This window comes from Furipterus horrens, unplaced genomic scaffold, assembly GCF_987537825.1.
Source record: "Furipterus horrens unplaced genomic scaffold, mFurHor1.1.pri manual_scaffold_2, whole genome shotgun sequence".
NCBI classification, from domain to species: Eukaryota; Metazoa; Chordata; class Mammalia; order Chiroptera; family Furipteridae; genus Furipterus; species Furipterus horrens.
In genome coordinates this window covers 9,048,843-9,064,961 of record NW_028327172.1, presented here as the reverse complement: position 1 = coordinate 9,064,961, position 16,119 = coordinate 9,048,843, and the positions used below count along the sequence as shown (strand labels likewise).

The 16,119-nt window shown below is 46.2% G+C and overlaps 2 protein-coding genes across 3 annotated transcripts in view; one reads left to right on the top strand and one right to left on the bottom strand.

The window, feature by feature from the left end:
- DTX4 (deltex E3 ubiquitin ligase 4) overlaps positions 1 to 3,948 on the top strand; it is a 28,126-nt gene extending 24,178 nt beyond the window's left edge. For both annotated transcript variants that reach the window (XM_090260931.1, XM_090260945.1), the window contains exons 8-9: positions 1,002 to 1,091; positions 2,791 to 3,948. In XM_090260931.1, coding sequence (XP_090117057.1) covers positions 1,002 to 1,091; positions 2,791 to 3,024 — 324 coding nt within the window. In that variant the 3' untranslated portion in view covers positions 3,025 to 3,948. The remainder of the gene's footprint in view (positions 1 to 1,001; positions 1,092 to 2,790) is intronic.
- Positions 3,949 to 8,081: 4,133 nt separating this feature from the next.
- Positions 8,082 to 10,442, bottom strand: MPEG1 (macrophage expressed 1). Its single transcript, XM_090260920.1, has one exon. The coding sequence runs from the start codon at positions 10,340 to 10,342 to the stop codon at positions 8,192 to 8,194; it is 2,151 nt and encodes a 716-aa protein (XP_090117046.1). The 5' UTR covers positions 10,343 to 10,442; the 3' UTR covers positions 8,082 to 8,191.
- Between the last annotated feature and the right edge of the window lie 5,677 nt (positions 10,443 to 16,119).

The window sequence follows — 16,119 nt, the reverse complement described above, 5'->3', positions numbered from 1 at the left end:
ATTTCTTCAGCTAGGACACCTTTACCAACCGTCAGTGCCTGGACAAGCGTACCATTGTCGACAGTATATTGGTTTCATCTAGAAGGGATTGTTAAACAGGATTCACAGATTCTGGGGTGAGGGGCTAGGGGGTGGGTTAAGGATACTCAGAAATGATAGACAAATATTTGTGTATAGGTAAAAAATATGTTACTGGGGGAAAAAATCCCTCACTTTTCATGAATTTCTCAAAGGGGCCTATGGACCCATTCGGGACCCTGACTGGGAAGCCTGGTTTCTGGCTGAATTCTGCTTCAGTTTCCTTCCGGCCCAGTGCCCCGAGGCTGCTTCATAGGACTGGGTGCCAACAGTTGACATGTTGTTAGATTTTTAGTCATGAATTTCCCAATCCATACTGTTAAACAAGAAAACAAAAACAAAAAAAGCCACAAGGACAGAGGAGAAAGTCCACAAGAATCATTCAGATCGTTCTGCTTGCACGGCCCAGAGCTCAGACACCCTTGCGTGCTTCTGCGCACTTTGGAGGCCAGCAGTCCCACGTGTGCCTCAGAAATCCGGGGCTTAAGCTTTAGCAAAGCCATTCATGGTGGAAGCTATTCTGGCCTATAAGGGCTGTAGTTTTCTTCTTTTGTACAACCACACGGTCAGAACAGAGGCTGGTGGCGATGCTACCCATTTACCGAGCTCTTAGTATGCAAGCGGGCGTCATGGTCACTTAACATTCATCATGATCGCACAAGATGAGAATCCCACATCCATCCTGCTTAATGGATGGGAAACCACTGCCCCGGGAGAGCGCTCCAGCGAGCCCAGCTGGGAGGCTGCAGCTCCCGTCCAGGCCCAGGTCTGAGGGCTTCACTCCCCGCCGCTTTTGGGGTCTGTCCTCTGTCTAGACTCTACAGCCATTATTATTGTTTTCATTATTGGCATTAGTCACAGCCTGCGAACCCTCATCAGAAATGCGTTGAAAAATGCCCTTTGTTTTCTCTCTTTGCTTTCAGGGGCCAGAACACCCAAATCCTGGGAAGAGTTTCAGCGCCCGTGGCTTCCCGCGACACTGTTACCTTCCAGACAGCGAGAAAGGGAGAAAAGTAAGAACCAGGCTGTCAGGTTATTTCCTTCTATGTTAGGGACCCATAGTTTGCTTCCTGGGATGCACAGGGTAAAAAGAACTGGATCTCTCTTAACTCTAGATGTCTTGAGGAGCAAGAGCGTAGTTGAGTCAACCACAGGTAAAAGTGGATGATGCAAAAAAAAATTTTTTTTTTGTAGGATGGGAGGGGCAGAACTTTGGCATTCTCATTCATCTGGCTCTTACTGGCAATAATTTATTTGTTTTAGAATGCTCTCTTTAGAACTTTGCTGCTTAACAGCTGGGCCTGGGACCAACACCAGATAGAAATTCAGAACCTTGGAACCTACTTTATTTTAACAGGTACCCCTAAGAAGAGAATGGTAGCTCATAGTTTTCATGTCTGCTATTATGACTACTATTGCTAGTGCGGCAGGGAGTGTCACTCCCGAGTCGGACTGCACAGCCATTCTCGGCGGTGCAGATAGACTCTCAAGAAGCTACGCCATCGTCTCTCGAGACGGACGGCTGCTAATGACAATGGCTATTATGATTCCTCACCTCCAGCCCATGCCATGTTAACAGTCATTCAGTTTTGAACCCAATGCATTTCTATCAGGAACTTCCTTCTTGCGGGACAGGGTGTTAGACATGTGTCTTGCTCAAAAAAGGAAATATGTAGTTTTAATTTTAGCTGAAATAGAACATTCTGCAAGCCCTAATACCTCTCTTGACTTCATCTGTAAAACAGAAATAATACAGTATTTCCTCACTTATTGCGGGTATTATATTCTAGACCCTCCCCCCCAATGATAAGTGAAAATCTGCGAAGTAGGAACCTTACATTTATTTTAGTATTTATATATATTTAAGGCTCTTTAAACCTTTCCCATACACTTATAAACCATTCCCAGTCCCTTATTAACCTTTTCCACATTTTTATAAACACAACTTACGTTCTTAAACATATTCTACACCCTTAAACCTTTGTAACTTTAACAACATACATATACAGTACCTCAAAATCCCGCAATATAGCAAAAAATCCATGATAAACAATTAAATATAATATTTTTTAAAATCCTGCGATCCAGTGAGGCCACAATAAGTGAACCGCGATATAGAGAGGGACTGCTGTACTGTAATAGCACCTGCCAGGCCTCACTCAACGTGTGGCCGTAAGGACCAGATGAGCAAATACATATGAAATGGCCTTGAAGAGGTCCACTGCAGAAATATTCCACAACGTGAGCTGTGGGTACATTAATGCCACACTCAGGTGGGGGCAGAGGGGCACAGCTTCAGAAGCTCTGAGGTCAGCAGTGCCTGGCACTCCTCGGTCCTCACTTTAAAACGCAACTGTGATGTTTGTAGCTAACATTTGTTGAATAGCGTGTGCCAGGCACTACTGTTAAAAGTCTTTCTCCCATAGCACCTGCTAAACTACTCACAGCCTTTAGAAGCAGATCATACCATTGCCGTTTTATAAATAAGGAAATTAAATCTCAGGGCGGTGGTATAACTTTTCCAAGGTCACACAGTTAGGCAGTGACAGGGCCAAGACTGACCTGCAGGTCCCTGACTTCACATTGTCCCTTCACTTAGGGCATCCTGATGCAGGAAAGGATGGGGCCCTTGGCATGACTCCCTCCCCTCCAAAGGATAGTCTCTGGCCAGCAGCAAATGTCTGACTTTGACCTCTGCCTTTTGTCTCGCAGGTTCTGAAGCTGCTGCTGGTGGCCTGGGATCGCCGCCTCATCTTTGCCATCGGTACCTCCAGCACGACGGGCGAGTCAGACACCGTCATCTGGAACGAGGTCCACCACAAGACAGAGTTTGGCTCGAATCTCACTGGCCACGGCTACCCAGATGCCAATTACCTGGATAACGTGCTGGCTGAGCTGGCTGCCCAGGGTATCTCTGAGGACAGCCCAGCCCAGGAGAAGGACTGAGCTGGAAGGGCTTTGGGGGAGACGGGTTGTGGGGACCACTGGGCAGGAAATGGGGAGTGTCCGGGTAGAAGTTGGTTCCCTGCCCTCCTGACTCCCTTATCTCCCCTCCTGTCCCGTCTTCAGTCCTCATCCCTCCCAGCAACAAGGGGGAGCCAGATTGAATAAGGGGACATCATTCATAAACCTCATCCATCAAAAAAGGGACATGGGATGAAGGCCATCCCTGGTCTGTTCCTCTGGAGTTTTCGGTGCTGGGTAGGCAAGAACACCGCCCCTCACCCCCGTAAGTGGGGGCACGGTCAGCACACTTCGGGTACGGACAGTGCACGGACACTCCATATCCTGGCCTCATGAAGCTGGAGGTTCACTGCCTCCACTGGCTTCTTGCTGCTTCCACTTCCAAAAGTGGAGTTTCCACTTTTCTCCCCTCCGCTGGAGGCGAGGAGCTCTCACTGTGCAAGGTTGGGGGGCAAAGGGGTGAACCGCTAAACTGTTATGACATCAGAAATCAATGCCTCGGTATAGAGTGAGGAAGCACTTCTTGCCAAGAGGGTCAGGGAAGCAAAGGCCTCTGGGAGCACACTCAGCTCTCATAAGAGTCCTAGGCTTCTCTGGGCTGTCCTTCCTCCTCACACCATTGACCTGCCCAAAGAGGCATTTGCTTCTCTCATGTGGATGAATGAGCTCTGGGATTCCTCTCTGGGCGGCATCCCATGATGTTTCCTGCCACTCTCTGATCAGGCCAGAGCAGGCATTCCACTTAGCATCTGAACTGTCCTCAGGGAGAGGAGCCCATAGCCTTCCCAGCTCAAAGATTCCATGAGTTTCATCAAGTCACTGTGAACAGAGCCTGAGCTTGGCTCTGTGCCATCTGTGCATGAGCGCGTGTGTGGGTGTGCACATGTATGTGTGTGTGTGTGTGTGTGTGTGTGTGTGCATGCGCATGTGCACACCCCTGGGCCAGGTTGGTGGAGAGTCCCATCATATTCTCACAGGCTGTTTTGCAAAATGTCAAACCCCAGCTCTGCTGGGGATCAGACAGCCAGGCTGTGGCCCCTCAACTTCTCTCAACCTTTGCCAACCCATGCCCTAGTAAACTTAGACCCTGAGAGCATCAGGACTGTCTGGGGAGGTGTGGAAGGTGAGGGCTGGACTGACCCTTTTTTCTGTCTCTTTCAAGATTGGATCTAAGCCAATCTCCTTCCAGCCTTGTTTTTCTGAGAGCTTCAATCTTGGTCAATGCAAATTTGTTAATTAGAGCCCAGGGGTGGCGCCAGGCCCTTCATCTCCCTTGTCTACTACAGATTGACCTAGAACATGGAGGGAGAGCCTCTTTAGCTCATGCAACAGGGTTAGGACCACGTCATGGTCTAGTCCAATGTACATCTGGGTTGTGTCCCAAGACCCTGTCTATCTCCTCCCCATCATTCCTTTTGCCTTTGGCTTCTGCTAAGGAATGAATTAGGGGTCAGGGAGGAGAGAAGGGGGAACCAAGAAGGGAAACCCAATTCCCCCTTTGAAAGTGGGTTCTTTGAACTATATGTTTGGGGGAAGTTCCTCTGGATACTAATTTGAATTTATATACCTCATGTTTTTGGGGTTTGACGTATATATATATATGCATATATATTTCATAATATTTGGAAGGTTTTTGATGCTATAAAAATGAAAACAAAAGAACCTTCAAAAATGGTACTTAAAGGAGAACCGGAAACCAAGCTTTCCTGGGAGCCGGCTTCAGAACTGCTTGCTGTTAGGCCTGCAGCCCTTTGGCCGTTCATGTGACCAGTGGGTTTACCTGAGTATCACCCAGTTCTTGGGGACATGCTGGTGCTGAGCCTTTCCGCCTTTTCCAAATGGCTCTAGGGACGTTAACCGGCTCCAGCAGCAGGAGCTCTGATAAGAAGACTTGTGTCTGCCATCTTGGTTCCTGTCTCTCCCATCAGTCGGCAGCCATTTATCTCACCAGCAAACCAGGACATCAGTCCTGAGCTCACTGCACCACAGAGTAATTCCTACCACGGTCGGAAAGGAGACAGTAGAACTCAATGGAAGAGACATCCCTGCAGGGTTTAATGCCACACCCCGTGCCCTCGCCAGGCTACCATGTACCAGAGATCATCAGAGAGCCTCGCCGTAGGCCACTACCATCTACCTTCACCCTGGTCAAGGATCTGCTGGGCTTGTCACCCACAGTGATGAGGAATTAGACAGAGGGTCAGGGGGTAAAACACAACCCTGCAGTAGGAGGTGGGGAAGAAAGAAGACATGCTTTGACTGTTGGCAGTGAGCAGTGGGGAGAAGCTGATCTCCTGCATCAGGCAGATGAAGGTATGGGTGGGAAAGGGGACCCAGAGAGCGCACAAGGCAGACTGCCAGGGCAATACCACTTTGAGAGCAAGTTCATGCCTTCAAGCCTTTCCTCCGGGATGTTGACTGTGTCTGTGCCCCATTTCTCTTCCTCTTTGAAGCAGCTCATTAGGGGCTACCTCACCCTCATCTTCTTGTGGGATGTTCTGGGCAGGAGAACTCTGGAGCTTTCTTTCTGACACTGTGCCAGCCAGGCAAGGAGGGAGACGTTCCTTTGCTCTTTCTCTTGAGCCAGCTTGGAAAGGTACGGTCTCAGGTTCAGTGACAACCCTGCCAGCAGAGGCCCTCTGCATCCACCACTTTGACACAGGAGTGTCCCCACCGGAAGCCCTTCTGAGCTCCCTGGCCCATGCAGGGACTTCCCTGCCTGCCTTTCATCATCTTAGCACCAGCAGCCCATTTCCTTCCTCCCTCCCTGAGTCTCCAGGGATGACAGACCCTGTCAGATGCTCACCTCTTAAAGATTAATTGTGTAAACGTGGTTGTGTGTGCTTTTCTGTTTTATCCCTTTCCTCTGTGGCTTTAGACTTGGTCGAAAAGTACTCGTCCTGGTATTGCACTGTTGTGTGCATGAGAAGATTGGGGGAAGGCCCCATGTGGTACAAGAAAAGGCCCTGTCCCCTCTCCTTGTCTGTGGTCACTGGCATTTGAGTGGGGGTGGGTTTTCGGGGGGAGAGGGCAGGTGAACGTCCTAATGTTAAGTCTTTGTAACGGGTGTGTTTTGAAGTCCTTGGTGTTGCTCTGTGAGAGGACATCGCCACCTGGTGCTCTTGAGGTGTATGTGCAGAACAATAAATGGCAAATGAACAACCACCAATCGTCCACCTTCTGCTTTCTGTAGGTCAGGGCACCTATCATGAGGCATTGGGGTACCTCTCCGAGTCTGTAAGCAACCACAAGCCCTTCCACTGGCTGGGCTGGGGGAATCCCTTTTCTCTATTTTTTCACCCACACATTTGACCAAGGCACCTGGCTTGACTTCCTGTTCCTCTAAAGAAAATAGACCACATGACAGGGGAAATAAGTAAATGAACCTGTGGGGAAAAGACCTTAAAAACCCTGAATGTTCACTTAAAGTCCCCTCCACCTGACCACTAGAGTGTATGTTTCAGTAGTTTACAAGCTGTTCTTTTTCAAATAAACGTAGTAATTATCCCGCTATTAATGAGAACACAAAAATATAATGCAATTGCAAAGGCTCCTTGGTTCCCCAAACGGGCCTCCATTTCTGAGAGTACATAGAGTGTGGTTTTCTTAAAAGCCAGATTGGCCTTCCCACAGACCCCAGCCTGAGCCCACCAGCCAGGAAGGCGGGGCCTGGGCACCCTCCCCTCTGGGGACTGACTTGGCAAAAGGACCCCGTGAACGCGCGCGGCGAGTCCCTGCGTTCCCATCTCCTCTGGGTGAACAGTCAGACAGAGTATTCCTTAGGTACATATTTTAATGCATATTTATGTGCAATTTTGTTAGTCAGAATAGCAGTTTGTGACATTTTTCATTTCAATGTGGAGGCACGAAAAGTCTGGCAGCCAACAGATCTATTTTGTCTCTCTGACTCGGTAATCTTCAAGGAATTCGTGGGAAAGTCGGTATTTGCAGAAAAGTGGTTAGCTTGGCTGAAACTTACCCACAAAACACCCGGAGATTTAGAGGACCATTTTAATGCTTAAGAGGTGGGGTTAAGAAGGGAAGGGGTTGGAGAAGACGGTGTCCCTAGCTGGGCAGTCTGGAGAGTGTCGGGGGCGGGGGGGGGGGGGCAGTCTGGGGGTGCATGTGATAGGAGTCAGGAAGGACAAAGCCACCCATGAAAGAGGAAGGGGTTGTACTTCACTCACTCAGACCAGGAACCTGTAATGCTTGATCTATTCAAATCTACATTGTTCTTTTAGTTGCTGTTTTTTGTGTTTGTTTTTGTCCCATTTATAATGAGCTAAGAGAAAGAAGCCAGGTAGCCGGTTGTAGGTAAGAACTCCAATTTCCCCTGAGCACCAGTCTCTTCCCCAGGTTTTATCCCTTCCTTGCTTACTCCTTTTCTACAAATTAACCCTTCTCCCTGGACATGCTAATAGAAGTTTATAAGTTAAAATATTTTCTGAGTATCTTACGAATAGTCCAAAGTCCAAGGGTGGTCTGATCTAAGTGAGCCTTAAATTATAGGGAAGTTTGACAATATGGGCTTGGTGTAAGCAGTATTTTTTGGTTCAGATAATGTTGAGATGACCCAGAGGAGGTGACAGGGCCTATCCACACTAAGCCCTCCAACTGAAAAAGCTGTGCACACACAGTACTTCTCTGTCTTCTGGGGGCTCTAGCAGCCCTCAGGAACATGAGATCCAGACAGCTTTTAGAAAACAAAATAGTTGCAGGGTAAGCTTTAAAGACAGAAATTCTTATAGCTCATGAATTAGAAACCACGGCCAGCCTCAGATTAAATGCATCATATACGAATTCAAATGTCAACATTTTCCCTCTTCTCTTGCATACGTATACATTCAGGTGAAAATAATTAATGGTGCACGTAGAGAAAAGATACACCCTTCATTTTTTACTTCCCAGGATGACTTTTGCTTAGAAAGTTACATCTTCTCCTCACCCCCTACCCCAAAGTCATCCGAGTGGCTCTATTAATTTCCTGCCCCCCCCCGCCCCCCGCCCGGGACAAAAAGAAGTCACAAAGTTATACCTGATTTTGGTTACGCTTGCCACTTCAATAGTTAGAAAGCAGAAGTAGAGAAAGAAGAAATGAAAAACATGCTTGAAGCTCTGCCCCGAAATGAAACAGCTTCCCAGGAGAGATTTAGGCTGGACATTGCTCCTGCTCTTGGTCAGGGGTGTCCCCTGTCTCTGCAGGACCAGGAGCCAAACTCTGCCTGTCGTCTTCAATCATCTGGTATCCTCTCTTCTTGTACTTCCGGGTGCGATAGATAACCAGGGCGATGAGAGCTGCTAGGGCGGTGGTGACCCCCACGGTGACCCCGGCAGCCTCTCCCCCTGACAGACCACCATTCCCGTGGATGACCTTCATGGCCCGGCGCAGCTCTACTGGCTCTCCCAACCTCCACTGGTTGGTCTGGAAGTCTTTAATCCAGGAGCTTGAAGTCTCAGTATTAGTCACTATGACAGTGTTGGTGGCCGCCTGACTCATGAGAGGTGGCCGAGTATAAGGCGGGAGCCTGGCGGGGGGCAGAGACCCTCCTGTAAAGAGCCCAGACTTGACACAGTAGGACACTTGGCATCCATCGCTGATGAGGGCTAGGTGTTGGCTGAAGCCCCCAGGACACTTTTTCAGAGCAGGTGCCCCTAAATCTCTGGATATGGCAGGATCCACCAAGGGGTTCCCAACTGCACAGCTAAAGAACCCACCAAAGGGGACCGAAAACTTATACCCTAACTCATAGTCCTGAGAGGCACAAACCTTGAGGCTTTCAAAGAGTCTTAATGGAAAATAACCAGCTGGGCATGACTGTGCATTTGTCAAAGGGTTAATGCTCCTACCACTGAAGAGTCCCCCGAAAAGTAGTCCTGAGTATTCTGGCACTTGGTCACTGGCCACACACCAAAAAGCCTTAAATTCAGCCTTTGCCACTCGGAATACATCTTCACACACCGTCTTGCAGAAGACAAAGAAAGTACACTTCCGTACACACTCCAGGCCATTGTAACCCTCCTCATGCATCTGGGTTAGCAGGTGGATTGGGGAGTAGCCAGAAGGGCAGGAGAAATCACCGGTGAGGGGATTCTTCTGCTCCAAGTTTTGGCAGGCTTGGACAGCCCCATTCCCTGACAGCTGGGTGCACTCCTGATACACCCCACCAAAGGAGAAGTTGGTCATTCTCCCCTCGCAGGAGCCGTCATCGGTGTTGGCCTGAAAATTGAAGTTGGGCGAATTGAGGTCTGTGCATCCAGGGTAGGTGTTGAACGTGTAGTAGCGTCTCACAGCGGTTTCCACCGTCTTCGACAACTTCTTCACCAAAGGCCCTGGCAAGTCAGGCAGCATGTCGGGGTTAATGAAGAAATGCAGAGGCAGGCCAGCGCGGTCTATGGCCACCAGGTGGTTGGAGATGCCCTGTTGCCAGGTCTGGAGGGTGATGCCTGGGTAAAAAGGAACCCCTCCAATGCTTTGCACCCTGGAGTTGGTTCGGTTGGAGAGGTAGCCCTTGGTGAAGGCATTCTGTGAGGTGTAGTTCTCCTCAAATTTGAAGTTCACGATGTTGAGGAAGGCAGCTCCAGCAGATGCAGTCACAGCACTACGGCTGCTCTGGCTGTCCTGGAGGAAGGAGGATCTGATGTGGTCCTCCTGGATGAGAGCAGCCCCGGCGTCCACACTGGTGATAACGTGGGTGCCAAAGTTGAGAACCAGGAGCTCTGCCAAGTAGGTGGCCATTCGCGTCTGGTTGTTCTCCAGACGGTCAGAGATGTCCATGAGCAACTTCTTAAACCCCCAGTTTAGTTTTGGAGCTGGGTTGATTTTGACTGTGTAGATCAGGTTTCTTACCTGAACATGAGTGGTTACAGCTTGGTCCTTCACTTGAAGGGTCTTCATCCTCTGGAAGTCCAAGGAGAACTTGCCATTGACTTTGGAAAAGAGGGAGAGCTCCGTGTTGATAGAGTAGGAGGTGCTGCTCTGGTAATTCACCCAGGACTCCAGGATTTCCGAGTTCATCTCCAGGTTGCTCTGTTTCTGGGGAATGGTGAAGATTTCGTCGGGGATGATGTACTGTCCGTCCTCTGTGGTCCTGCAGTTGGTGTAAGTCAAGTCCATCACCCGTCCCATGTCCACATTCCGCAGATTATCCCAGCCCCCTCCAGGTAAGACTTCCAGAACTGGTAGTTTTAAGGCATTCTTGCATGTTTGAAATCCACCATCATCTGCCATTCCCAGAAGCATGTCCACTTTAGCCCACGCTGCCACTGCCCAGAAGAGGATGGTACCCCTAAAGCTGTCCATGGTTCAGACAGCCCAGTCACCAGCCAGCCCTAAGCAGCGGACAGCAAGTTTTGGTGCAAACTGAACCGATGGGAAAGAAAGCAGTTACTGAAACTACAAAAAAAATTCACAGTTCTCCTAAAGTCACGAGTTCCTCTTTAGACTAATCTAATTGCAAAGTGAGGAAATGAGAGTTGATGGAATATTATGGTCCATCAGGACTTCAAAAACATTCTGGCGTACTAGATATCCTTAACAGTGAACCACCCTAACTGCCCCTGAGCTGGTTACACAGCGTCAGTAGGGAGTCCCCAGAAGAAGAGCACCACACGCCTCACTGTTTCCTCCCCAGGAGCTTTCCAGCTGTGAAAGAAAGCTTTGGTTTTGTTTTCTGTTCACTCCCTTGATGTTTCAATTTTCTTTTTCTCACTCTCCTTTCCCGGAACTCCAATAATAGTTTCTTCCTACTGTAAATGCAGAAGTGAGTGGCAGCATCACTCTTGCTGAGACACCCTGCCTGGTACACCATCCCTAGGCTAGAAGTAGGTCAGGGCCAGGGCCTGGGTTTTCCATTCGCCTGAGAGGGAAGGTTGTTCCCGCAGAAGAATGGAGTGAAGATCTCAGACACGAGTCCCGCGGGGGGCCATTGTGATAAGCCCCATTAGTCCCAGCTTTGGAGATGGCCCTAGCTGAGGTGGAGCTGAAGGGATATGAAGAGGATTCTATTTGCTATATGCTGGGAACCTCAGTCTGCATTATCTTCAGTGTTCTGAGTGAAGGTGAGGAGTCTCTGCGCAGCCTTGTTATCTTTTTTCATTAAGAAATGTTTAAACAAAGGGAAAAATCACGCTATAATCTAAATTTTGATTTAGCAAAAGCAGACAGTGGCCAAAGAATATTTGTATGTGCACAGCTATACAATGTGTATGTGTGTAGCTGGCAATCACTTGGTACCTGCTGTTATACCTGTTATTCCATTGTTAAATGCATGTAAACAGTAGAATGCATAAAAAAGAATGTGGCTCTTCATAACTCAACTTTTAAAAAGCAACAATTCATTTTCTATACCATTAGAATATAATTTCACCATTTTTTAAAGTGTACTAATGCTAGGGCATTAGAGCCCATAGTTTAGAATAGTGTTTTCAGGTTCATTGATACAGTACCAGGATTAAATGGGCTCTGTTAATTCTTTCGGACCCCTAAGGTGCATCTTAGTGCCTTTAGTGGTAGCCAGGGAATCCAGAGGAGTGAGTGGACTTCCAAATGCACTCTCATGGCTCCCCAAATCAGACCATGAACCAGATGCACTGCCAAGGTTAAAAAAGTTATGCTGCAATTCATAAGTATCACTACACCAGCATCTGTATGCATCTGGAAAGACTGTGTCAAGGCATAGAATTACCTCAGATTGCCATGGGTGCAACTGGCAGTGTTTTAAAAAATTATGAGGTCATTTGCCTAATTTCACAAGGTGAACTCACTAGTTACTAGTTATTATTAAAATAACAATTGTATTGTGTTCTGTAAATCCAGAAATAGACATTCTGGGTCTATTCATGCCTAGGTTATCACACTTCAGGGAATTTACTTATACCCAAGAAGGATTAATTTATGAACCAGTGTCCAATATTTACTTGGCTAGAGAAACAATCCTCTGCACAGGATCTTGTGGTTGACTTACAAATGAGTTATAAATTTATAGCTCAGTAGAATAATTCAAGAATTTGAATAATTAGAGTTGAATGTCCTTTAGTACTTCCAATAAATTTGTTGAAATACCCACATACTTTTCTTTAAACTGTGTCAGGGTTACTTAATCTGAATCAGAAAAATTCTCTCACTTAGAGCTTTGAGGACCTGCTAACAATGTCCTGCTCTTCATTTTCCCTTTAATAAATCCTATTGAAACCTCACTCTTCTACAATGAGAATGTAAGCAAGGCGAATATCAATAACTCAATGAATATCAATAACTCGATGATCTCATGTTCCTATATCCTGCAACACCTAGCCATTGTCATTTTTTTGGACACCCTTCCTATTCACTTTTATCATAGCAAAAATTAAAAATAGCTAAAAGAGCCAACAAGAGTCAAATTATATTGCATCTATATGACAAAATATTAAAGCAATTTTAATAACATGAAAATTCTTATGCCATAATGTTAAATGAAAAAAGCATAATATACATTCAACATGACCTCAGCAATATATCAATATATACAACTAGAAGGATAGGCAACAACCTGTTGACAGTAGTTATGTCTGGTTGGTAGGTTTTGTGAACCTGAGAAGAAAGAATTATTTAATATGACCCCAAAGAAGGAGTTTATCTGCTCAGGTGGACTCCATATGGTCAACTGAAGGCCCCAATTTTATGAATAATAGGGTCTAGTGGCCATTTACTGACAGGGGCTTCCCATATCCTCTGTACACCAGGGAGAACCTCAGACTGGACCGTTGGCTTCCCATACTACACCCCACTTGTTTACGCCATCTGAGTCCACCACGACAAGGAAGCCCCGATTTCATCTTTCTACCACTGGATTGGGACACGCTAGTCCAATCAGAACTATGCAACTCATTTGCATCTATACTGGCCAATCAAAACATGACTTAGGTTGTTTAGATTGTACCTGAATCTGTGTCCCCCAGGATACAGCTCTTTTTGCTTCAAATAAATGCTTTCAAATCTTTATACATACTTCCAGCCAAGATGGAGGCCTAGACATGTTGAGTCTCCCTCCACAACTGAGAAGGAACACAACTACCTCAAAACTAGAGACAACCAGAAGTTCCAGAAAATCAAGCTGCATGGAAGTCCAACAAACAAAGATATAAAGAAAAAAATACTCATTCAGACAGGGAGGAGGGGCGGAGCCAGGGCAGAGAGGATGCAGTGTGGTGGTAGCAGCGGTAGCAGCAGCGGCAGGCTAGTGGAAAGCCCTGTCACATGTTTTAAAAAGTCAGGAGGGACACCTGGGGAGCACTCCCAGCACCAGATCAGACCATGTAGTTCATGGTCACAGTGCCAGGGAAAATAAAGCTTCTGACTGTGCAAACCAGTTGAGGGGGTGGGTTGGGGCAGAGGAAGAAACTTCCAGTCTCTCAGCAGAGTCCGCTTGTTTAAAGGGCCTTACCCAGTCCTAGAATATCTGCAGACCCACCCACTCAGGGAACGACGGACAGGGCAATTGCTAGAGAGGCACCAGTCCCATACAGTGTGGGAGAAGTGCCTGGAGAAGGGGCAAGTGCTGAGCAAGCAGCATTGTTTCCTCTTAGACCCCTCCCCCACATACAGCGCCACAACATGGTGAAACGAGTCGCCCTGTACTGACGAATACCTAAGGCTCCACCCCTTAAATGTAACAGGTGCAACAGCTCTACATAATACACAGCGGCAAACAAACACAGGAGCCTGTCAAGAAGAAGATACAGAGAAGTATGGCCCAAAAGGGGGAACAGATCAAGGTTCCAGTGGGAGAACTAAGTGATGAGGATACAGCCAACCTCATAGATGAGGAGACAGTCAACCTAACAGATGTACAGTTTGAAACACTGGTGATAAAGATGCTCACAGGCTTGACAGATATGCTTGAATACAGAAAATGCATAAGAGAAGAAGTGAAGGCTATGATAAGTGAAACGAAGGAAAATCCACACAAAACCAATGGTGAAGGGAAGGAAACCAGGGTTCAAACAAATGATTTGGAACATAAGGAAGAAAAAAATAGTCAACCAGTACAGAATGAGGAAACAAGAATTAAAAAATATGAGAAGAGGCTTAGAAACCTCTAGGACAACTTTAAACACGCCAACATCCAAACCATAGGGGTGCCAGAAGGAGAAGAGGCAGAGCAACAAAATGAAAGCTTACGTGAGAAAATAATGAAGGAAAACTCCCCAAATTTGGTGAAAGAAATAGACACACAGGTCCAGGAAGCACAGAGAGCCCCAAACAAGCTAGACACAAAGAGGACCACATCATAATTAAAATGCCAAAGGTGAAAGATAAAGAGAGAATCTTAAAAGCAGGAAGAGAAAAACAGAAAGTTGCCTACAAAGGGGTGCCTATAAGACTATCAGCTGATTTCTCAAAAGAAACTTTTCAGTCAAGAAGGGACTGGCAAGAAGTATTCAAAGTGATGGAAAGCAAGGACCTACCTACAACCAAGATTACTCTATCCAGCAAAGCTATCATTTAGAATGAAAGGACAGATAAAGTGCTTCCCAGACAAGGTAAAGTAAAGGAGTTCATCATCACCAAGCCATTATTATATGAAATATCAAAGGAACTTAACTTAAGAAAAAGATCAAAATTATAAACACTAAAATGACAACAAACTCACAACTATCAACAACTGAACCTAAAAAATAAAAACAAAATCCGACTAAGCAAACCAGAATAGGAACAGAATCATAGGTCTGGGGATCATTTGGAGGGTTATCAGCTGGGAGGGGGGAGGGGGAGAAGTGGGGATTAAGAAGCATAATCGGTTGGTACAAGATAGACAGGAGGAATTAAGAATAATATAGGAAAGGGTGAAGCCAAAGAACTTATATGCATGACCCATGGACATGAACTAAAGGGGGTGGGATTGCTGGGGGAAGGGGTGTTCTGGGCAGAGGGGATCAAAGGAGAAAAAATTGGGAGTACTGTAAGAACATAATCAATAAAATATACTTTAAAAAATCTTTATACAACCTAAAATTAATTTTGGTTTATAACTGTATGAAGTATTTAAATGTTTCCTCTTACATTTTTGCATTTTTTTGAGTTTTCGATAATGAGGATATCTGTAATCATTTGACAAGTTTTCATTGAGAATCACTCAGTACCAAACACGGGATGGGTACTGAGTAATCAATACTTTTGTACTCAGGAAAATAACTGACACATATACAGTTAAAAAAATGAAAGAAGTCATTTCTGTAATTTCTATGTACCTGAAATGACCCAGACCCTATGACTCTGATTGCTGTGCTCAAGGGAGCTCTCTTTTCAGTTCCCAGGGAGACAATGAAAAATGAAGTGCAAATGGGAATTTCAGTTCAACTTAAATTTGCATGCCAGCCGCAGACATTGCTACTACTAATGGTCAAGGGTGAGGAAGCAGCCTGTAGGATTTTGACCGGTTGATCTGAGCCTTACACCCAATTTTTTCTTGCTTTACCTGCTTACCAGCAATTTCCTCTACTTTTTTCTTGTACTGAAGTGCATATGCAATCACATAAACTCTAAAAACTGCACTTTGGTTTCTAAAAGAAAAAGGCAACTTTTCTACAAAAGGCATCCATCTGTGTTGCAGAAAAGCAATTTCACTTCCTCCAAAGAGAGGCAAGAGGGAAGTCCCATGTCTGCATGATTTCTCAAGTTGAGCACATGTCACCTTCTGGCATCATCTCGTGCAGAGTCAAGCCATGATTCAGGCCTAAGGTTCAGTTCTGTGTGGGCTTGGAGCTTGGCCAGGTGCTTCCTACTTTTGAATTTCACCTGCGGTCTGAAATGGTGTGTGTGTTGGGGCAGGGGTTGTGGGAAAGTCTGACTGTTTGCAGGAACTGATTCCTTTCTTATTTTTAACAGGAATCTAGGAGACCAATCTGAAAACTCAGTCAAATAATTGCTAAATGGATCATAGAACTATGACTTTTATAGACTCTGGAATAAACTTGGTTCTAGAAAATCATGGAGGTATCAGTCAACAAAGTGACAGTATTTTCTTTTCTGAACTGTTGATTCCTACTCGATGTTGTCAGAGTTGTTTTGTTGCTTTTTCCCTTCAAAGACTCTTTTTC

What these genes read in the sequence shown, in the direction of transcription:
- MPEG1 (XM_090260920.1), bottom strand. Translation starts at nt 10,342, where the DNA reads ATGGACAGCTTTAGGGGTACCATCCTCTTCTGGGCAGTGGCAGCGTGG.